Below are 24,331 nucleotides of genomic sequence, written 5' to 3'. Positions count from 1 at the left end.
GTCCGATGAACGTGCACAGTTGGCGTGGCGAAGACTAATGGGACAAGTGCAAACCACGCGCGTCTCAGAGCGTTGCTTCCAACTAAAGCAAGAAACTCGCGACGATGTCGGGAAATCTGGAAATCCCGTAAGGTTGTACAGTACAAGTCACCAATGCGTCCCCAGCTCACATGCCTTAAATTGGAGATTTTCTTCTATTTTGGTCTCATTCTCTAACAACAGTACAACTATTTCAAACTGAATCCGAGTTTAATGCTACTTTCTTATTTAATTTTCAAATTAAATAATTCTTCGTATTTTAATCTTGAAATTTCAAATTCGCATAAAAATATTACATCGAGGCATCATCGTACATTTATACAAATTCTTTTCAAGGAGAAAACATCAGTTACAAATACAACATTTTCAATTTCCAATTTCTAATTACGAATTCGGAAAAACATAGCAAAAAATACAAACAAAAGCAAATTTACAACACCCAAAGCCACGAAACAACAGAGCCGATAGCCAACCCGACGACCAAGTACAAAACGAGCACAATCCCAGCAGTCTCCGCATGCTGCAACAACACAGTTTTCGGAGCCAAAATCATCAACACACAAGTAAAATACCCGTTCGTCAATCCCAACAAACACGTCAAAATCGTCACAGGAATCTCCGTTTGAAAAAAATCCGGACCATGCAAGCAAACATAGAAAATAGGCAAGAAAAGCAGCCTCCCGAACGAGGCACCGATAGCAGCTTTCGCATTCTCCATCAGATAAAGTGGGGTCAGAGTTTTTCCGATAAGATCGAACACATTATAACTCGCGATTAAAATAATCGGATACCAGTCTTTAAGAGTATCCGAGTGGACATCCTCCGTGACTGAACCGGGGAATATACTTAATGTGACGACGTATATTATTAAAATACCGGAGCCGTACCATTTGACGGACCCCACTATGTCCCATAGCGTTGACCTCCATAGCTTTCCGGTGATATCGCCTTTTTGTTCTTTTTCTTCGGTTACGGCTAAGCTTTTTAAGTTCTTGTAGTATTTGACGACCGGGAGCCTGTGTGCCACGTTGTAGAAAACGATGTTCAGAAGCATTACTACTATGCTGACTATGAAGTATACGTTCGCACTTTGTCTTAGTCCGTCCGCGTCTTGTGGGTATATTGCCTTGGTTGAAACTCGTAAGATTGAGACAAGGACACCTGCAGTTGGAATATTCAGGTATTCATTTTTAGCAAGACGACAAAACTTGGCTGAATAGCAGAATCGATAAACTTATTAGTCCAAGCTCTTTGACATAACAACAAGGTCATGTTCGATCTGTAGATCAACGTTATGCATCTATACTAACTTAGTAAGTAACTTTTCTCATAAATGGCATTTTAGTAGTGGCAACAACTTAAGGTAACGGTAGGAAAATAACTACAGCACAAACAGCTATGTAGAAAAGGCAAATCATCGATATTACGCGCACAATTACAAAGTTGCATAAATAGCAGATAATTTCCCAACCATATTCGTGTCTGCCTAAATTAACGAAAGAATCCATGTCGAAAAGGCAAAGCATCTATATTTTCCCAACCATATCCGTGTCTGCCTAAATTAACGAAATAATTGTGACTTTGCGAGTTATTGGCATAGAACTACAACTTAGAAGTACTACGGCGGAAAATCGTTAAATGTTCGACAATGTCGCCCGACAGGTGAACTAGCTATCAAGATCTCGATAGTAATAGAGATCAACATCGACAAAAACTATCAAGAAAATGCAATAAACAATCAGTAGCAGTTCGGTTTGCAGCTCAATTGTTTAGTCTTTCCTATATCTTCAAATCTATTTCGATCAATTCGTGTCGAATACAGCAAAACCGTAAGTAATACCGTGTTAACATAACTCCAGACTCAGTTCAGTAAGTTCATATAAGGAACCAAATTTCAATTTGACTAAAGATTCAACCTCTTCCACATTTTCTATAACTAAACCCCCAATTAAATCATCGATTACAAAACCAGCACCCACAAAAGAAAAATTGAAAATTAAAAACCTAATTATCGAAAAAAAAACAGAGGAAAATTATTTACCAGAAGCAGCAGTTCCAGCAACGACAGCTTGCATATACCTCTCAGGCAACTCACCGGCGTTCCCAACTACACCGCCCTGCACCAATCCATCAGCCACCCCACACAATGCAACAACCCCCACCGTCGCGTAATACCCACCGTACACCCCAACTCTTCCTGCCACATACCAAACATCAATCAGCGGCACCGACACCAGCGCCACCAGGAACAGCGCATAACCTACATTAATCCTCACGACGGAGTTGGATTTGTGAGCGAATGCGATGATGAACAGCAGAGAGGTGAGCCCTACGAGCATGTAGACTATGGCGAACACGCGATCGATCGACTCCCCGGGGTACAGGTAGGTGAAGTAATCGACGGCGGTGATGAATGCGTTCCATGGGAGGAGGTAACCGACGCCCAATGTGAAGTATATTATGTAGGCTAAGTGGAACGAATCTTTCGGGATCTTGTCCTGGTTGTTGGTTGATTTGGGGATCAAGTGGATTGCGGATTCTGAGTCGCCTCCGGCGGCCGCGGCGGTGATTGTTATGCCCATCGGCGGTCGTTGGGTGGTCCTCACTCCGATCAGTTTGTGGTGGTTGGACTTTTTGGGGATTTGCAGAGAGATAGCGCCTTGTTTGGACTCTTATTTTCGGAAGTCATTTATAAATAATATGATTAAATACAAATTGCAACCTTGAATTATTAATACTATTACATAATATTTTTCTTTATTATAAAATATGACAAATTGGTCCCTCAACTTGATCGTCAATTATTAAAAGTGTCATTTCGTCGAATTTTATAGCACATGGGTATACTGTATATGCGACGCTGATGATAATACATGTGCGTAATTTTGTATTTAAGCCTAAATTATATGTCGCGTGTTTGGGATAAAAAATACATTCAAATAACGAATTAATCCTTTATTACAATATTTTTTTAACACTTATATTAATTTATTTTGCATTCTTGAAATATAAAATAAAGTCATGAGATTTAAGTTTTTTATTCAGTATATAATTTGCGATTTCGCTTTGGATCCAAAATTAGGTGATGTGTTTAATATTTTAATACTCCATGACTTTGCAGGTTTTATGGGTAATTTAATAGATTAATGATACTTCTGGCAAGTGGGAATAATATAATAAAAAGGTTAGGGATTGAGATGCAAAGGGAAATGTCAAATGAGGGTCATATGGTTAATAACCTAAAATGTGTAGATAGACCTCAATATAATATTAGCTTGGTGATGTGTCATTATTTGCATCACAATTTATTAAAAAAAGTTTATATAGTTTTATTTTATGGAATTTGAAAGTATAATTTATAGGTACGTTATTGGGTCTTTTGAATTTTGAATTATAATATTGATTGGTTAGGTGAATTTATTATCTTATTATTTTTAAAAGAGTATTTTAATTGTCTTAATTTTATTGCTTCTATTTTCTTTGAACGTTGTTGTAATTTGTTTTAAACAATGTCTATTTTTTATTAATTAAAATTATGCATGTTCCATGCATCACACGTGGAAATTAACCGCCATCATTAGACAAAATTCCAAAAAAAAATTTACTTCTTTTATTTTTTATTTTTTTTATTTCTGGGTAATTACGACCACCCATTAACTATGAATCTTCTTACACGTCCACTTTTACGGTGTCAAATTCAGTAGAATCTTCTAGATTATGTGGAACGTTCTCTAGTTTGTACTCGTTTTGTCCAAAACATGCAGTTTCTGATGCATCACAATCGGATATTTACAAGCCATGAGACATATCTTATATCATCTTGTTAGAAAATGTGGAACTCGAATATGGTAAAAGGGGAACAAAATGGAGAATATTCCACATAATCTAGAAAATTCCACTAAATTTGACACCGCAATGATTGACTTGTAAGAAGATTAATAGTTTAGGGGGCGGTGGTAATTACCCAAATAAAATGAGTTTTTTCGTAATTTGACCTAACCTCAGGGGTGTCCGTTATTTATCCTAAAATTTTCTTATAGGGGCCAAAGACTAAATTTTGTAATCCTTAGGGGGTTTATCCATCAAGTCAACTCCAATTGAATTTCTGAGAAGATGAATCCAGTGGGTAAAAAAGATGGAAGAAGAAAACAAGAAAGGTAAGAAAATGCGTACAGTTAATCTTTTGCTGTCATTTTTTTGTAACCATGCCATGTGTTTGTTAGAATGCCTCAATGAAACTTAGACACCATTTCCATATCAATTGGTTGTCAACAAGAACAAATTAAATACTCAGAAAGCATCCTAGATCTCTTTCTTTATTCAATTATTGAGTTAAAAACAATTTTTTTTTTTAATATTTAATCATCAAAATACTCGATTAATATCGTTCTCTTTGTCCTCACATGCTTGTCCTTTTGCTTCAAGCAACAAAAAACTAGATATGAGTATATTTTTAGTAGGGGTGTAAATCGGACAGATCGGATCGAATCGGATCAAATTAAATCGAATTAGCCCTTTCGTAAAAAAATCCGATTTTTTTCGAAAGTTAAAAATTAGTTCCAATTCCGTTCCTAAAAAATCGGAATTTCGGAAATTGAAAGGAAAAAACTTGTCCCGATATCGGAAAAATTCGGACTGGAATCTCGGTGGAATTCGGAAATTTCCAATTTTTGCTCACCTTAAATATAAAATACATAATAATATTAATATTTTAATTGTAATATTCCTTAGTGAATTTTTTTTGTAATATTCCGATTTTTTTTTTGGATTTTTTTTCGGAATTTTAATTGAATCGGAAATTATAATCTCATATATATTCCAATTCCGATCCAAATAATTTAGGAAAAAATGGAAGTCGGAATTTCGGAATTTCGGAATTCAGATTAAAAATATTGTTCCAAAATCGGAAAATTTTGGATCGGAATCGGTGGAATCGGAAGTTTCGTTCTAATTTCCACTCCTGATTCTTAGTCATCATACTTTGCAGTTTGCCTTGTTCTTGGACTTGTCTTTTACTAAACAAAGACAGGTTCAAAATGTTGCATTAGACTTATTCAAAATCATTTTTAATAAATGAATCCAAATGCAACGATGTATGACCGCTCCATTTGTCGTAAAACCACTTTCTTTCGTCTCTGTTTTATATAGCAGTTCGTCCTCCCGTAAAACATAAACAGTTTCGTGTAATCGTTTCATCTTTTCAAGAAAATGAATCACCGCTGCTACGTTAGATACATTCTAGCCGTATCGATCGTTTTTCGTTTCTCGTTTCTGCAAACTCTAGCCGATAATTGTTTACTAGATACGGGAATTCCCTTGTCTTGGAATGGCTCTGAAGGTAACTGGGGTGGATTTCTAAGCAGTAAAAGCTGTGGAATACCATTCGAAAGATATTTATACAGCCTGGCGAAAAAAGCCGACGCGAGTGGAGAAATATTTCCGAACATCACACAGCAGAAGTATTGTTTGAGCAGACTGAACACATCTGAGAAAGATGCTTTCATCTGTGGTATTGAGAAGCTGACGAGTGGAAACGAAGGCTGCTCCGATTACTCGGTAAAAGACGTTGCGGTCGAGCAAGAAAACGGGTTGCGGAACCTCGATCAAAGTTGCAAGAATTTACGATCAGAATCAGATGAAGGGTGCAATTCTTGTTTAGGGGTGTGGGAGAAGATGGCTGGAGAAGGCGACACCTGCCGATTTTCGGTGCTCGTTTTATTGACCAGTCGAAGAATTAACGAAACGGGGTGGATCGAATCGATCTATACTTGCCTTGGAAATGGAACTCCTATAGGTATAGTTAGCATAAATCTTGAAATACTATAAAAGAACATTGTTTTTTTTTTTTCAAATGTTTATTCCTAAGGTACTGTTTGGCATGCAGATGATAAAGCAGAACAAGGAAAGAAAATTACATTCATTACAGGTATATATATATATATATATATATATATATATATATATATATATATATATATATATATATATATATAAATTAATTTGCCTGTTATGAATAGAAGAAATAATCAAACATATTTGGTGCTTACAGGTGTGGAAATCGTGGCCGGTGGCGTCGGGGTTATTTTGGTAATTCTAGCTATTGTGTGGCTGATCTTGTATACATACAGAACCAGAAGAAAACCTCCAATAGAAAGGGATGGTAATGAATATATATGTATATATACATACATGTAAATTCTGTTGTGGTTGGTGCATTAGATTTACTATCGTAAAAATAATTTATTTAATTTCCCGTGTTTTTCTACAGCCCGAGACGCCTCGTTTTCTGTAGAATCCAGCAGTGTAACGATCTCTCTAAGAGAAGTTCATTTAGCCACAGATAATTTAAGCGCATCGAACTTCATCGGTCAAGGAGTAGCAGGTAAAAAGCCACCGAATTCCGACAAATTAATTAAACTAAAGAAATATAAAATGCTGCAATTATGTGGTTAATTTTCTTTAGGGAAAGTGTACAAGGGCATTCTATCGAACGGGCAGCTGGTGGCGGTGAAGCACATTATAAACGACGGCCAAATGGAAACGTTTGTAAGAGAAGTCACGAGCCTATCACATGTCAAGCATCCGAATCTCGTCGAACTGTTAGGCAATTGTGATGGAGAAGATGAAAGCTTTCTCGTTTACGAGCTTTGCCACAATGGAAACCTCTCAGAATGGCTATTCGGTATGTATACTCATATACGTACACATATATGTATATATATATACATACAATGTTAAAACACTATTTGATATGATAACTACATTTTTTTTTGCATGAAAAAGGTAAACATAAGTTTCTGAATTGGATCCAAAGACTCGAAATTGCAATCGACTGCGCAAGAGGACTCTGGTTTCTCCACACGTACACGGAAGGCTGCATCGTCCATCGCGATATTAAGGTAACTATTTTACTAAGTGAAGATTAAAAAAAAACAAAAAATAGATGAAAATTTTCAGTGGTCTTTTTTGTAGCCGACAAACATACTTCTCGGAACAAACTTCGAAGCAAAGCTATCGGATTTCGGATTATCGAAAGTGATTTGCATGGGAAATTCGTACGTGAGCTCCGAGGTAAGAGGAACATTCGGTTATGTGGACCCGGAATACCAAAAGAACAGACGCGTACATCCTTCGACCGATGTTTACAGCTTCGGAATAGTGCTTCTGCAGCTTTTATCAGGGCAGAGGGTTATTAATATGAATGTCAACAAACCAATGCCTCTGAGTAAAATGGTAGGGCAAATTTTTAATTAGTTCAAAAAAAAATTGTTTTTTTTTATTTTTTTTTATTTTGTTGATTTTATTTTTAGGCAAAAAATCTGACAAAAGGAGGGGATATAACGGAATTTGCTGACGGAAAACTGAATGGAGAATATTCCGTTGAGTCGTTTGAGTTGGTGTTTAAGGTGGCTTTGTCGTGTACTGGGCTTAAGCAACAGCGGCCGTCTATGGGAAGAGTCGTGGCGGTGTTGGAGAAAGCTCACCGTATTTCGCAACGAGTTAGGTCACTTAATTTCTCATTTCAGTCTGTGTAAGAAAGAAAGAACCGATTTTCCATCTGAATATGATTTCCAACATTCAAATGCATACACTGAGTACAGGAAAAAAAAAAGAGGGTGAAATTGAAATTATTTTATTCGTCAATTGAAACTCATTTTCACTTTAGTTTTTGGTCTTCAATCACTTTGCCTTAATTTTTCCTCATAAAAATGCTCTCAAGTGGATATTACATTATAGTTGCTACCACTTGAAATGCTGACATTGTTTTTCCGACTATATAAACCTCTATGTTCGATATACAACCTTTTGTCTCGAAGTCGAAACAAACTCATCATGGTAATCAACCATGTCTTATGGCCTCAATTATTTACGGTCCTAATTTATTTTTCGAGTTTTAGTAATTCTGATCCAGAACATATCCATGATTATTGTGTTGCCGACACAAAAACGCCACCCTGCTGTACTCCGCCTCGTGGGACCGCACCACACTCTCGACATTGCATTCTCCTAGACTTTGCATCACCAGAATAACCATTATTAGAAAACTTTTTAAATTTGTTAGGGTTAACAGACTTACCTGATTGAGAGGAATTTCCTCTATTCTCAAATTTTTGACGCAGACTTTCGAGGTTATTTGACATAATTGCTAAGGATTCTTCAACATCAATGTCACACTCATGAAATGTTTGGCCTTGTGAGATGCCATGGGAAGCTTCAGCCTGGAATGCCACATTCTTCACCTTTTTCTTTTCTCGAATATTTGCTCTAAAATTCATTTCTTGGGTTTGCAGTTTACCCATGAGTTCATCTAGCTTTAGCGTATTGATATCTCTCACTTCTTCGATTGCTGCAACTCTGTAAGCGAATCTTTCTGGTAATGAACGTAGTGCCTTTCTTACCAACTTTGTTTCCGAGTATTGTTCACCTAGTGCATACGATTCATTTGAAATATCACACAGCTTAGCGTGGAAATCAGCAATCGTCTCGTCCTCCTCCATATGAAGACTCTCAAATCTTGTGGCTAGCATCTGCAGCTTAGATTTTTTAACAGTTGATGTGCCTTCATACGTCACTTGTAGGATCTCCCATGCCCTTTTTGCTGATTCACACGATGCTATCAGTTTGAACTGATTGTCACCAACGCCACTGAAAATTGAGTTTATCGCCCTTGAGTTGTAATTGGCAAGTAATATCTCTTCATTAGTCCATGCTTCTTCTGGTTTTACCGTTTGCATACCATCTTTTCCTTTAGCCATGGGCGGGGTCCAACCAGTCACGATAGCACGCCAAGCTCGTTCATCAACGGACTTGATGAACATCTTCATCTTCGATTTCCAGTAAGAGTAATTTGATCCATCCAAGAGAGGTGGTCGTACTGTAGACGCTCCTTCACGATGAAGCATATCTGCACAAAACAAATAAAGAATTAAATCCCAAAATCTCACTAAGTGTATCTAGTGACAGGCTCTGATACCAATTGTTAGAATTTATTTCGTGCAGATATAAATTATTTGTGCCAGATTCAGTTTTTCGTTACTGTTGCGTGAAGTGTTGCAACAGTTCGTGAAGCAGTTCGTAAAAACAGAAATAAACGAGACACAAATTTTAATGTGGTTCGGATACAATTGTACCCTACATCCACGGGGACCTGCAAATGAAATTTACTAATTTTTAGTTTTACGAATACAATAATAGGACTTAATCAAAATACAAAGACTCCCTCTTTGTTGACGCCGTTCTTGTATACTACGCTGAATTATAAATCTTCAATTTGCAGCACGTCCCTTGCTCCGCACGGTTGAACTCCCTTCAACGCTGAATCCCTCAGTCGGCGGATCGATCTCCTCCCGAGATCTGTTTAAGCCCCTCTCCCGAAGAACCGATCTTCTTTTTATGTAGACGAAGCAAACTTGTGATACTCGTTGAATCTTGGTGTCTTCACCACAAAGCCTTGAAGCCGATATATTTTCTATGAAAATCACGTATCACGATGGAGCAATAAAAACAAGAGGAAAAAAATATATTTTCTCTGAATTCTTCTCTCGATTAAGATCAAAAGATCTGGAGCAGCAACGTAAGAGCAGAAAATAATTTTTCTCTCAAAATAAAAGGGACGGCCTCCAAAGACGTTGATGCTCCTCCTTTTATACTTCCTTTTGAATAGTAGAGCCCTGTGCAAATGTATAGCCCATTAGGTTATTTTTATTCTCACGTAAGGAAGAAGAGTTGTGAAACAAAGGAAAGTCTTTTGTCAAGAAAGTTCCTTGTTAATCAAAACACTTAGGCAATTTAATAAATTAATGACAAAATAAGAGTTTAAACGAACTAAGGAAACTTCCCTAGTTTTTATACACGGTTTTCACACACGTGCTGAAAAACCGAAATTAGAATCCTCTCGGATTCTAACAGTTGTTAGAAATTTTGTTGGATATTATGGTGTTTTTTTTGTTTTTTGTTTTTTTAATTAAAATTTAGTAGTTATTAATTTTACTTTTATCGACGTGAATGTTCTTATTTTGGGAATATTGTGAAATTATTTGAAATTTTTCGCTAAAATTTGAAAATTTTCACCGCCGCTGCTTCATTAGGGCTGAAACATCAAAATATTTATCCAATTCTGTTTTCGCTTCGTCTATTGCGTTGTGCAGTTTGTCGATTAGCTCTTTCGTTGCAGACATGTACACTCCGGCGGAGCAGCCTCTGTTTATGGGCGTGTCCATGTCAAGCTCCATCTTCTTTCGATCCTTCTGAACATACACATCAATCAAAACTTAGATTATTAAATAAATTGAACATGTACAAAAATAAAAATCAGATCTTTAATTCCATGTTTTCAACTAATTAGCAATTACTATCATTGTTCAATTTTCTTTACGACTAATAACTTCCTGATTTCCTTCCTAGAGCAGCAAATTCTCTCTTAGACCAAAGAAATTCAGATTATAAAGTAAGAAAATTATATAAGCAAAACCCACCCCCGTAAAATCTCAAATGGCTAAAAAAGTCCCCGTGTTAAAAATATTAGCAAAAACCTCCATGTGAAAATTAGTCAAAGTCAGAAAGGTCCTTGCGGGGTAATTGTTGTGTTACACGCGCGGATTGTGCGACTCTTTGTTATATTTTTGTCATGAAAAGTCCTAAATACCCTCTAAAATTATTCTATAACTAAACATAAATTCATTTGGATTTAAAAATAAATAAATCCAACTTTTTGGATGAAATTGCAATTTAAAAAAATTCTCTACACAGCTCTTCCAACACCATTTCATCGTCACCATCAAACCATCATTCCAATACTGACCCATTCTCACTTTAATGCCGCCGCCACATCGACGACTATCGGTGCTCCAGAATTGTATCGGAATATTCATCAAAAGTGAATTCAAGTCTGAAAGCCCTACTTTAGGGTTTGAGATTTTGGGTTTTCTTCAACATAGAGAAAGAGGAGGGCCAAGATTCGATTTTCAAAAGGGCAGCCATAGATGTATGTCCTAACCTTCGAGGCAGAGTGTTAATTTGTGAGTATAGCTCCACCATGGAATCCGCCGCCGGTTTGAACCTCCGTCGGTCTGTTGTCCTTATATTAGGGAACAAAGAAGATTGTTGGAATTTTGTTAGTTTTTTGGGAAGATGTGAATAGGGCTGGGCATTTGGGATCGGGATTCGGGATCCCGTCCCGTCCCGAACGAAATTTTACTATTTGGGACTAAAACTTCGGGAATTCGGGATTACGGGATTCGGGATCGGGATTAGGAACAAATACGGGATCGGGATTCGGGAGTTGGTTCAATCCCGATCGGGATATTTTAATCCCGAATTAGGAAAAAAAAGAAAAAAAAAAACTAATAAAAAACACAAACACACACACACACACACACACACACACACACATATATATATATATATATATATATATATATATATATATATATATATATATATATATATATAATATTAAGTTGGTTTAGTGGATAAAATCATACTAATGGAAAAAAAATGCAAATTTTCTCACTTTTTAGGCAAAAATATGGGATTTCCCGATCCCAATCCCGAATTCCCGAAATATTTCGGGATACCGATTTACCGGGATTTAATAATATGGGACGGGATTGGGATTTAAAATTTCTATCCCGAATCCCGAAATCCCAATCCCGAAAATCCCGAATTCCCGAAATCCCGTCCCGAACTCACCCCTAGATGTGAAGGAGGGGACAGAGAAGAGGGTATTAGTGGAGGGGGAGGGGGTACAACGACAAAAGGAGGAAGGAGATGGAGAAAAAAAAAACAAGAGAAAAAAAAAATTCCTGCCGGAGAAGATGATCGGAAACAAGAATCCAATCCACAAAATGGACCGACGGTGGATACGTTTTTGTGATTTGGATATTTTACTTTATTATTTATTTTTAATTAGGGGTAGTTTAGTGATTTCACATGGGTCAACAACTAATTTTAAAATAAGGGGCGGTATGCTTTTTTTAAAAATAACATAAGAGATTTCTTGCTAATATTTTGGGGCTATATGACAAACACCCCTCATTCAATTTTGACTTCTTAATAAATCCATTTTTTTAATTGATATTTGTTATAAATCCAATTGTTTGGAATTATCCAAAATGTCCCTATTTAATATTACTAAAAATTACTATATTATATTATTTTAAAAAAGCCATTATTTTTTTGGTAGATATGCAAATCCCCCTATTTTCTCCCCACATAATCCCCAATTATCTCCCCTCTCACGCATTAAGTTTTACTATTTTTTTTTAATTTTTTAAATAGTTTTTTTTTTTATAAATTTAAAACAAACTCTGGTTTTTTTTTCTTCACTTTTTTAAATGGTTTATATTTAAAAAAAATTGAAATCTACTACATGCACATCGAAAACCACTAAATTTATCGAAAACCACTATGAAATTAAAGTAAAAATTACTATAAAATAAGCATAATCCACATTAATATTAACGCAATCCACTCTGTAATTAATGAAAACCACTCTGTAATTAACGAAAATTACTACGTAATTAACAAATTTCAGTACAAAAATTCACTAAAAACTTATCAATTAACAAAAACCACTTAATAATTAATGAAAACCACTCTGTAATTAACGAAAACCACTGTATAATTAACGAATTCCATTACGAAAATCCACCCAATAATTAATGAAAACCACTTTGTAATTACAAATTCGACTTCTTGATAAATGGGGACTCATTTTGCACAAAAACACGAGTTTGTTTAGCTATCGATACATGTCGAATTCCATTCGTTTGTGAGAAGATTGGTTCATGTACTAATGGTGTCTCCTTGAATAGTCACGTATGCTCCTGCCCCTTCGGTTTTAATCTATATTTTTTGACGCCACAACAATGGAGAAACTTGTGCGTATGTGTGAAAATAATAACAATTGTGTGTGTGTGTGCGTGAAAATAATAATAGTTGTGTGTGTACGTGTGTGCAAAAGAGAGAGACGTATATGAAATAATGGAAAATAATGGCAGTTGCCATATAACTAGCCCTAATATATGGAAAATATATTTTATATCTTTTAATTATAAATTAAATATATATATTATTTCTTAGTTAGGGGTACAATGGTGATAATTAAGTTTTATTAATTAATAAAAATTGTTTTGGATTTATCCTAAAAATGTAAAATAAAATTGGGCTCATTGTAATGACACTTGTGTAATGAGGGAGTTTTGTCAAATTATCCCTAATATTTTTAACACATGGGTCTTTTTAACCATTCAAGATTACACATGGGGTTATGTGTAATTAGCTCAAATTATATATCTTGAAGTTGAAGAAGAAGAAAAAAAAGATTACACATGGGGGGTTATGTGTAATTAGTTCAAATTATATATCTTGAAGTTGAAGAAGAAGAAGAAAAAACGCGAGCGAGGGAACCAGAAACTTGGCGTAAGAGTCAAGCGGAGCGGTGTCTCTACTCTAGGAAACCTTAATAAACAATAATACCATAATTTAAATTTTCCATATAATCTTAAACCTATAAGGAAAAAACTCTAATTCAGAAATAGTAAATAAAATTATAAAAAAAAAAATTGGAAAATTACTCAAATTAGTGTAGGAGAGGATCTCCTCTCTCTTTTAAGGGTAGGTCCATGTGTACAAATTCAAGTTAAAATTTCCATTTCTTAATAATTTATGTGTATCTATCATTCTATTGTGCCACAAATATCCTTCTCAATTCAAATCAAATCCCTAAAAACTCTCTCCACAAAATTAAATCCCTAAAAATAAAAATACAAAAAATAATAATTTATGTGTATCTATCATTCTATTGTGCCACAAATATCCTTCTCAATTCAAATCAAATCCCTAAAAACTCTCTCCACAAAATTAAATCCCTAAAAATAAAAATACAAAAAAGTGTCTGAGGCCTAAATATATAGAGGTTCTTGGAGGATTCTAAAAAACTTTTTAGAACTTTCCCTTTGTAGATATTTTGTAGGAATACTTTGGAGTATTCTAGTGAACCACTCCTAGCAATTAGATCAAACCGTTCATTAAGGAGGTGGCCTAGTATAAATAGGGAAAGGGTCATCATTTGTAATCATCCAACAAGAATCCAACAAATCCAAGCAATACAAGTATTTTATTACAAAACTATACGTTGATGAGTCTGAGTTTTTTGGAGAGTTTTTCTAAAGAGGGAAAAAAAATTTTGGAGAAGAAAACTAAAGTAGAAAAAATAAAGAAAATATGAAAATGAATAAATGCAAATTGGACTGATTTTTGAGTATACAAATAACTGATTCATAGATGTAGAATATGAATAACTAATTCAGAGGTCAGTGAACCGTTGTTTGTTTTAAATTAATGAAGAGAGATCTTCAATTTATGGATCTTACGAGGTTTTCGACCAGGCAGCTAGCTACTGCTGACAGTAGAATGTCCTCAGCTGAAAGACTGTCAGCTGAAAGATGGGCCTGGTCCGGTCCGGCCCATTATTTATTTTTCACTTTACACTAGCTACTGCTGACAGTAGAATGTCCTCAGCTGAAAGACTGTCAGCTGAAAGATGGGCCTGGTCCGGTCCGGCCCATTATTTATTTTTCACTTTACACGGGCCAACATCTATTGTATCCTAAATCTCTCTTTCTTTATTTTATCATAAATCTCTCTTTCTTTATTTTATTGAGTTAAAAACAAAAACTTGCGAATACTTAATCATCAAAAGACTCAATTAATATCGTTCTTTTTTCATTTCGTCTACTGAGTTGAGAGAGTTCATCTTTGTAATTGAAAGAGTTCATCTTTGTAAGTTGAGAGAGTTCATAAGACAAAGTTTATTGTCTTTGCAGTTTGCCTTGTTCTTGCACCTTGTCGTTTACTAGAGAAAGAGTCGGCATTAGACTTGTTCAAAATCATTTTTAATAAATGAATCCAAATTGTATGACCGCTCCATTTGGTCGTAAATCGACTTTCTTTCTGTCTCTGTTTCGTCTTCCCGTAAAACATAGACTGTTTCGTGTACTAACCGTTTCATCTTTTCAAGAAAATGAATCATCGCTGCTACGTTAGATACATTCTAGCCGTATCGATCGTTTTTCGTTTCTCGTTTCTGCAAACTCTAGCCGATAATTGTTTACTCGATACGGAAATTCCGTTGTCTTGGAATGGCTCTGAAGGTGACTGGGGTGGATTTCTGAGCAGTAAAAGCTGTGGATTACCGTTCGAAAGATATTTATACAGCCCGGCGAAAAAAGCCGACGCAAGTGGAGAAATATTTCCGAACATCACACAGCAGAAGTATTGTTTGAGCAGACTGAACACAACTGAGAAAGATGCTTTCATCTGTGGTATCGAGAAGCTGACAAGTGGAAACGGAGGCTGCTCCGATTACTCGGTAAAAGACGTTGCTGTCGAGCAAGAAAACGGGTTGCGGAAACTCGATCGAAATTGCAAGAGTTTAGGATCGGAATCAGATGAAGTAGGGTGCAATTCTTGTTTCGGGGTGTGGGAGAAGATGGCTGGAGAAGGAGACACCTGTCGGTTTTCGGTGCTCGTTTTATTGACCAGTCGAAGAATTAACGAAACGGGGTGGATCGAATCAATCTATACTTGCCTTGGAAATGAAACTCCTATCGGTATAGCCAATTAGCATAAATATCGAAATACTATAAAAGAACATTGTTTTTTTTCAAATGTTTATTCCTAAGGTACTGTTTGGCATGCAGATGATAAAGCAGAACAAGGAAAGAAGATTACATTCATTACAGGTATATATATATATATATATATATATATATATATATATATATATATATATATATATATATATATATATATATAGTAATTGGCCTGTTATGAATAGAAGAAATGATCAAACATATTTGGTGCTTACAGGTGCGGAAATCGTGGCCGGTGGCGTCGGGGTTATTTTGGTAATTCTAGCTATTGTGTGGCTGATCTTGTATACATACAGAACCAGAAGAAAACCTCCAATAGAAAGGGATGGTAATGAATATATATATCTATATATACATACATGTAAATTCTGTTGTGGTTGGTGCATTAGATTTACTGTTGTAAAAAATAATTCATTTTTCGTGTTTTTCTTACAGCCCGAGACGCCTCGTTTTCTGTAGAATCCAGCAGTGTAAAGATCTCTCTCAGAGAAGTTCATTTAGCCACAGATAATTTAAGCGCATCGAACTTCATCGGTCAAGGTGTAGCAGGTAAAAACCGCCAAATTCCGCCAAATTAATGAAACTAAAGAAATATAAAATGCTGCAATTATGTGGTTAATTTTCTTTAGGGAAAGTGTACAAGGGGGTTCTATCGAACGGGCAGCTAGTGGCGGTGAAGCACATTATAAACGACGGACAAATGGAAACATTTGTACGAGAAGTCACGAGCCTATCACATGTCAAGCATCCGAATCTCGTCGAATTGTTAGGCAATTGTGATGGAGAAGATGAAAGCTTTCTCGTTTACGAGCTTTGCCACAATGGAAACCTCTCAGAATGGCTATTCGGTACGTATATACTCATATACATACACATATTGGATATGATAACTATTTCTTTTTTCTTTTTTTTTGCATGAAAAAGGTAAACATAAGTTTCTAAATTGGATCCAAAGACTTGAAATTGCAATCGACTGCGCAAGAAGCCTCTGGTTTCTCCACACTTATACCGAGGGCTGCATTGTGCATCGCGATATTAAGGTAAATAAATTAAATATTTACCTAAGTGAGGATTACTAAATAACAGATGAAATTTTTCGAAGTTGTCTTTTTTGTAGCCAACGAACATACTTCTCGGAACAAACTTGGAAGCAAAGCTATCGGACTTCGAATTATCGAAAGTGATTTGCATGGGAAATTCGTAAGTGAGCTCCGAGGTAAGAGGAACGTTTGGTTTTGTGGACCCCGAATACTAAAAGAACAGACGCGTACATCCTTCGGCCGATGTTTACAGCTTCGGAATAGTGCTTCTGCAGCTTTTATCTGGGCAGAGGGTTATTAATATGAATGTCAACAAACCAATGCCTCTGAGTAAAATGGTAGGGCAAATTTTTAATTAGTTCAAAAAAAAATTGTTTTTTTTTATTTTTTTTTATTTTGTTGATTTTATTTTTAGGCAAAAAATCTGACAAAAGGAGGGGATATAACGGAATTTGCTGACGGAAAACTGAATGGAGAATATTCCGTTGAGTCGTTTGAGTTGGTGTTTAAGGTGGCTTTGTCGTGTACTGGGCTTAAGCAACAGCGGCCGTCTATGGGAAGAGTCGTGGCGGTGTTGGAGAAAGCTCACCGTATTTCGCAACGAGTTAGGTCACTTAATTTCTCATTTCAGTCTGTGTAAGAAAGAAAGAACCGATTTTCCATCTGAATATGATTTCCAACATTCAAATGCATACACTGAGTACAGGAAAAAAAAAAGAGGGTGAAATTGAAATTATTTTATTCGTCAATTGAAACTCATTTTCACTTTAGTTTTTGGTCTTCAATCACTTTGCCTTAATTTTTCCTCATAAAAATGCTCTCAAGTGGATATTACATTATAGTTGCTACCACTTGAAATGCTGACATTGTTTTTCCGACTATATAAACCTCTATGTTCGATATACGACCTTTTGTCTCGAAGTCGAAACAAACTCGTTATGGTAATCAACCATGTCTTATGGCCTCAATTATTTACGGTCCTAATTTATTTTTCGAGTTTTAGTAATTCTGACCCAGAACATATCCATGATTATTGTGTTGCCGACACAAAAACGCCACCCTGCTGTACTCCGCCTCGTGGGACCGCACGTTCAAAGTGTGGCGGACGTCGGATTTCAAGTGCCTGGAGTCCGTACAGAACGCGCACAATAATAGTAATTCTGGGAGTGGTAATAGTTATTCCTGTTTGTCTGTTTTTGAAGGGCACAATAATCCGGTCAAGTGTTTAACGGCATGTTTGGATATTAATTATGTGAAAAGCAGTGATAATTCTGGCACTTCTTATATGGAATTTTAATTTTCAAAAGTGAAAACTCGATTACAACACTGATTCGAAAAGTCTCGAACACTGAAAATTGATTCTGATTTCAGAGTTCTCAACAATTGGAAACGTTCAATTCAAACCGTAAGTGTAGTACAACTTCGGGTTAAACGTTCGAAATTTTCATTTATAAAGAATGGATGCCATATATAAATATATTCTCAATTATTCCATATATATCTTAAACCGCAGAAGGAACTAAAAAATAGTAAGAAAAATAAAAAAAAAAACTTTGATTGGGGGTTTATATTCGTAACGTGTTGTATTAAAATACACATGCAACAACTCAATGAAATTGTCCAAATCAGTACCGCTAAAATCAAAGACTGATTATGGGGAAGGGGATTAAGGGTAATGGTTTGCTAATTAAATCCAATCTGGCCAGTGGCCACTTAATTTTTTTTTTAATTATATATTATCATGGCGGCTAAATTCATGTTTCACATTGGATTTGTTCTGCTAAGACTATTTATATTAGCTATTCCTGCATGATGGTGGTGAGGTGTCAAAATATCTGACAAAAACTTGGGAACAATACTCCATAGACAAGAATTCTTTTTCACTTCCGAAATTCTGATGTTCGAATTTTCAGAGTTTTTTGGATTGTAATTGGGATTATATAAAAAATATTAGAATTTCTAATTTCCGATCCGATTTAATTTCCGAAATTGATTTCAAAAAATTCCATGTGTTTTTTATAAAAAACACACCTATAAATAATATATATTATATAATACTTATTTGTTGTAGGATTTTGACATGTTGAATTATTCTTAAATTTTATTGGATATTATTTTCTTTTTGTTTTTTTTTGTTTTTTTAATTGAAATTTAGAAGTTATTAATTATTTTTATCGACGTGAATGTTTTTATTTTGGGAAAATTATGAAATTTTCAGAAATTTTTCGCTAAGACTTGATATTTTAAAACTTATGTGATCTCCAATTTTTTTTCTTAAATTCCGACTTTCAACCCATCCGAATTGATATTTTATATATATTTTTATTAAATTGACCTTTATAAAGAATGTGCAACATTGACAATCTTGAAGAATAATTTGAAGCTGAAAAAATAAGCCCAATATAAACTCATAGCTACAAGTCTTAAAAAAAAATTGGTAAAGACAAGTTTAAACTATAATAATTTAATAAATAATGCAATAAATCATTATTCTCAAGTCTCAACCAATAATTTACGAAAAAATAACGAAGAATCATGGGAAACAATACTAGAATACGAATAAATAATTTACTCGTACTCGTTGGTGGTTGAAGATGGTGGTGCTGGTACTGCTGTTTGAATTTTATAAGTTTCGATAGCCTTGTCGACTCGGGCGACATACCGGAGTTTAATAGAAAGAAGCTTGTGATAACCGTAGCCAAAGCCATAGCCTTTGATACACCTTACCAAGAGGTAGTTAGCCAGATTTGTCATCTGGTGGACTTTCGCAACCTGTTCCTTATGCTGAGTATACATAGCCGCAAGTATTCGATCAATTTCCATGTACATGAACATCTTCTCAACGGTTAGCGTCTTTTCATCGCCGTAATTTCCTTTTTCGATCATATATTTCACCGGCTGCGGCGGCTGCGTAGGCATATGCTTCAGTAGGGCTGAAACATTAAAATATTTTTCCAATTCTGTTTTCGCTTCGGCTATTGCGTTTTGCAGTTTCTCGATTAGCTCTTTCGCTGCAGACATGTACACTCCGGCGGAGCAACCTATGTTTATGCGTGTGTCCATGTCGAGCTCCATCTTCGATCTTCCTCCTGAACATGCATACATCAATCAAAACTCGGATTATTAAATAAATTGAACATGTACAAAAATAAAAATAAAAACCAGATCTTTAATTCCATGTTTTCAACCACTTAGCAATTACTATCCTTAATTCAATTTTCTTTACAAGAAGAAACATATAGTAACCCTAATTTCGTTCCTAGAGCAGCAATTTCTCTCTTAGACCAAAGAAATTCACCACACATACACCCCATCGCCGACTAATTAATAACCCTAATTTCGGAATTCACATTCAAAACTCCCATAATAATCACAAGAAAACCCTAAATCAACAACCCTAAATCAATAATAAGAGAATAACCCTAAATCAATAATAACAGAATAACCATAAATCAATAGTAATAAGAAAATAACGCAAACTCACCTTGTTAAAATTATATATCTTGAAGTTGAAATTCTCTTGAAGTTGAAAATTGGGCCAACCCAATGGGCCTACAAATTACTTACCTACTGGGCTACGAGCTCAATATCGAAGACCACTATCACCGAGGCCCAATCACCTTCAAGTAAGGTTTGGGCCCGACAATCTCAACTAAGCTATAAATAAATGTTTGAACTCATTCCTTAAGGTACGTCCTATTAACTGAGCAATACTACAATACGTATTCTCTGGACTATTTTTACTATCAGCACGTCTGACTTGAGCGTCGGAGGGGTTTCCGCCGGATCAACCCCCAGCTTAGTTCATGTGTTCTATGATCGCAGGTACCTCAGGATCATCAAGTTGTCAAGCTACTGATCTGCTTTGCTCTCCCTGTTCGTTTTCTACACCACCCTAGGTGAGCTACATATTAGCATCATCATTTTGGCGCCGTCTGTGGGAACGATGCAAACCAGATCACGTAGCCAACAAGATCCTCCTGAGGCGTCAGCTCGGAGAGAAAATAACACAGCTAATCAAGATCCTCCAGAGGCGTCAGCTCGGAGAGAAAATAACACAGCTAATCAAGATCCTCCTGAGGCGTCAGCTCGGAGAGAAAATAACACAGCTAATCAAGATCCTCCTGAGGCGTCAGCTCGGAGAGAAAATGACACAGCTAGTCAAGATCCTCCTGAGGCGTCAGCTCGGAGAGAAAATGACACAGCTAATAACCTCCCAGTCCGTGGAGGATCTGGCATGCCACATCCTCCACGTGCCGCGGAGCCACTTCCTCCACGTGCCGCGAAACCAGCTCCTCCACGTACTGCAGATCCACCTCGCGATGTTCAGGTGATCCTCCCTCGGGACCCACCACTCGCCGATCCACCACTCCCTGCTCCTCGAATGGTTCAAATAACCGAGGATGCGCTTCAACGCATGATAGCAGAAGCTTCAACTCGCGCTGCCACAGAGGCCGTGACCCAATATATCGCCACGATGGGAGCAAATGCTCCCAACGCGATACCAGCACCTGTTCCACATGTGGAGCCACCTATGGCACCACCGCCATCGACTCCGTGGGGGTTTATAGTGCCCCCAAAATATTTTGCTCGCCAAGGGTTATCGACTCCCTGGGGGTTTATAGTGCCCCCGAAATATTTTACTCGCCAAGGGTTATCGACTCCCTGGGGGCTTACATCGCCCCCAAAATATTTCGTTCGCCAAGGGTTATCGACTCCTTGGGGCTTACATCGCCCCCAAAATATTTTGCTCGCCAAGGGTTATCGACTCCCTGGGGGTTTATAGTGCCCCGAAATATTTTGCTCGTCAATGGTTATCGACTCCCTGGGGGCTTACATCTGCCCCCAAAATATTTCGTTCGCCAAGGGTTATCGACTCCCTGGGGGTTCGCAGTGCCCCCAAAACATTTCGTTCGCCATGGGTCATCGACTCTCTGGGGGTCTACTTCCGCCCCCTTCGAACGGTTCAGATAACCGAAGAGGACCTTCAGCATATGATCGCCGAACCTTCAACAAGATCAACTTCTACTTACTCCTCTAACGGTTCAGATAACCGATAAGGACCTTCAGCGTATAATCGCGAAAGCTTCAACTTGTGCTACCACTGAAGCAGTGGCACCATACATCGTCATAGCAGGAGTCAACGCTCCTCCTCGTGAGGCCCCACTGGGTCCTTAACATGATCAATTTCTACTTACTTCTCGAACGGTTCAGATAACCGAAGAAGACCTTCAGCGTATGATCACGGAAGATTCAACTCGTGCTGCCACTGAATCAGTGACACCATATATCGCCAAGGTTGGGCATCTCACCCCAGTGGTTCGTGATCGCCTCATCCTAAATGGGGGCTATCCCATCCTAAAGTTGGGCATCTCATCTCAAGGGTGGTACATCCACTTACCTTTCAACCCCAAGGGGTTTCACATTCCATCAAGTGTTTCACGTCCCTACTTCAAAAACAGAAAAAATGGTCTGATGCGCACGCGCGAACAAATGGCACAACCGTGCGCATCCACATCAGACCATAGGTCTCGAGCGCCTCATTCTACAGTGGGCAGTTATCCCCATCCTAAGGTTGGGCATCACCCTTACCTTTCAACGCTAAGTGGGTTCACATCACATCTCAAGAGACGAGTATAATCTCCCTACTCAAAAAATAGAACATCCCCAAGGGGGTGCACATCCCATCTCAAGGAACGAGAATAATCTCCCTACTAAAAAAATAGAACATCCCCAAGGGGATGCACATCCCATCTCAAGGAACGAGGATAATCTCCCTACTAAAAAAAATAGAACATCCCCAAGGGGGCGCAAATCCCATCTCAAGGAACGAGGATAATCTCCCTACTCAAAAAATAGAACATCCCCAAAAAATAGAACATCCCCATTGAGTTGGTTATTTGTGGCTAGATTTGAGCAAACCTTCACAAACTTAGTAGTGAATGACCGGATCTAGTCATGAGTGGTCGAAGGATTGTGGGATATGATCATGGGTGATTGAATAGGGGTGGCCGATTACCGGATTTGAAGAACAAAAAATAGAAAAATATAAAGTATATAAGCAATAAAATTTAGTAAAAAATGAGATGATGTAGATAAAAGTGAAAATAATAACTGGGAGACTAAAAATATAAAGAAAATAATATTTTTAAAACATTAAAATTAATAAAGTAATGACAATTAAAAAAAATCGAAAACTCGGTTGAACCGGTTGTACCCTATAAACCTATGACCCAAATGGTCGTCCGGTTCTATAACCGATCCAATTCTAAAAACATTGATTATTACGCAGCAAATTACATAATCACGGTTATTTTCTAAACATGAGCATTCTAATTTGAAGAATATATGCTGGAAGATATATTTTATCGACTCTTACATTATGGAAATTTCCATATGCATAATGCATACAAACTGTTTGTTGTTATCCTATATACTTAAAAGTGGTTTTCAACTAAAAAAAGCTTGACATAATTTAGATATTGTTATGCCATTGACATATATATGTATATAGATTAAGAGCATAATATATATATATATATTGAGATAATTTGCATGCAACTAAAAATATGATAAATGGAGTATGATTCAATTACCAACATGAAGTATTTATTGTTTTATAGAGTTAATATTTTTGAAGGATTGTTAGTAGTCCCCACTTCAGTCCATTGTTACGATCTGCTTATTTTTTCATAGAGTGAAGAATTAAAGTTAATCCTCAAGCAAGTCAAATGGAAGATGATCCAGTTACGCGCAAGTGCAGAAATTTTTGGATGATATTTTAGAAGATCTTCTAGAATCTTTCTTTATATGTAGAGATCCTTAGAAGATTGTAGAAGATCTTCTAGAATCCTTCTTTAAGTTGTATATATTTGGTAGGAAATCGTAGTAATTCTTAGTCGTTAGATTAAGATGATCACCACCGTTCCTTAAGGATGTGGAGTTGTGTAAATAGGATAGCCTCAAGTCATTTTTAATCATCCAAGAATTAAAAAATCAGTCTTCATTAAGAAAAAAATTCTGCAAATATGGGCAAAAATAAAAACAAGTTACGATAATTTTTCCTTTTGTATCGAAAAAGTAAATAGTTGCAAAAACTTAAAAAACAAGTACCACGAGCCCTTCCGGAAAATATTCCATCGGAGTAGCCTACGATGGAGTAGGCTCGATGTAATCAGCCTGAAAAAAAATATCACGAAACGAAATAAAAAAGTGAAATAATAAGTTCAAAAATTACAACATAAAAAATCCCTAATTAAATTAATGTTGAGAAAGTTCATATCAAACACGATATCCAGCTCATCATTATTAGACTGAATAGGCTGAAAAAGATCGATTTAAGAAATAGGGAAAAAAACGAACGAGGAAATCAAATTTTGGCTTACAAGCAGTACAAAAAATGAAAAAACATTCAAAGACCGAAGAAAAATTAGAAAGTTTCGGTTTTCGGGTTTACGTGGTTTCCGATGTTTCAAACAAGGGTAAGAAACAGGGAAAAAAACGAACGAGGAAATCAAATTTTGGCTTACAAGCAGTACAAAAAATGAAAAAACATTCAAAGACCGAAGAAAAATTAGAAAGTTTCGGTTTTCGGGT

At 36.4% G+C, this 24,331-nt stretch overlaps 3 protein-coding genes and 1 pseudogene across 3 annotated transcripts; 2 read left to right on the top strand and 2 right to left on the bottom strand.

Moving 5' to 3' along the window:
• Positions 1–296: 296 nt before the first annotated feature.
• On the bottom strand, positions 297–2,813 carry ENT1 (equilibrative nucleotide transporter 1). The gene is made up of 2 exons (XM_012989359.2): positions 2,081–2,813; positions 297–1,200 (listed from the first exon to the last, which is right to left on the bottom strand). Exons 1-2 carry the CDS (start codon positions 2,619–2,621, stop codon positions 470–472), a joined length of 1,272 nt encoding a protein of 423 aa, XP_012844813.2. The 5' UTR covers positions 2,622–2,813; the 3' UTR covers positions 297–469.
• A 2,378-nt stretch (positions 2,814–5,191) lies between these two features.
• LOC105964824 (putative LRR receptor-like serine/threonine-protein kinase At1g07650) lies at positions 5,192–7,658 on the top strand. Its single transcript, XM_088827130.1, is given in 7 exon segments — positions 5,192–5,965; positions 6,089–6,199; positions 6,308–6,421; positions 6,503–6,721; positions 6,823–6,938; positions 7,012–7,272; positions 7,350–7,658. Coding segments are annotated over 7 exon segments (1,764 nt in total). The 5' UTR covers positions 5,192–5,247; the 3' UTR covers positions 7,575–7,658.
• A 7,406-nt stretch (positions 7,659–15,064) lies between these two features.
• Positions 15,065–17,461, top strand: LOC148766642 (putative receptor-like protein kinase At1g30570; annotated as a pseudogene).
• Positions 17,462–19,201: 1,740 nt separating this feature from the next.
• Positions 19,202–20,266, bottom strand: LOC148766641 (uncharacterized). The gene is made up of 2 exons (XM_088826718.1): positions 20,220–20,266; positions 19,202–19,824 (listed from the first exon to the last, which is right to left on the bottom strand). Exon 2 carries the CDS (start codon positions 19,808–19,810, stop codon positions 19,304–19,306), a length of 507 nt encoding a protein of 168 aa, XP_088682844.1. The 5' UTR covers positions 19,811–19,824; positions 20,220–20,266; the 3' UTR covers positions 19,202–19,303.
• Positions 20,267–24,331: the final 4,065 nt, after the last annotated feature.

This window comes from Erythranthe guttata, chromosome 12, assembly GCF_056151865.1.
Source record: "Erythranthe guttata isolate IM_541 chromosome 12, IM_541, whole genome shotgun sequence".
Classification (NCBI taxonomy): Eukaryota; Viridiplantae; Streptophyta; class Magnoliopsida; order Lamiales; family Phrymaceae; genus Erythranthe; species Erythranthe guttata.
This window is presented reverse-complemented; position numbering and strand designations above follow the sequence as displayed.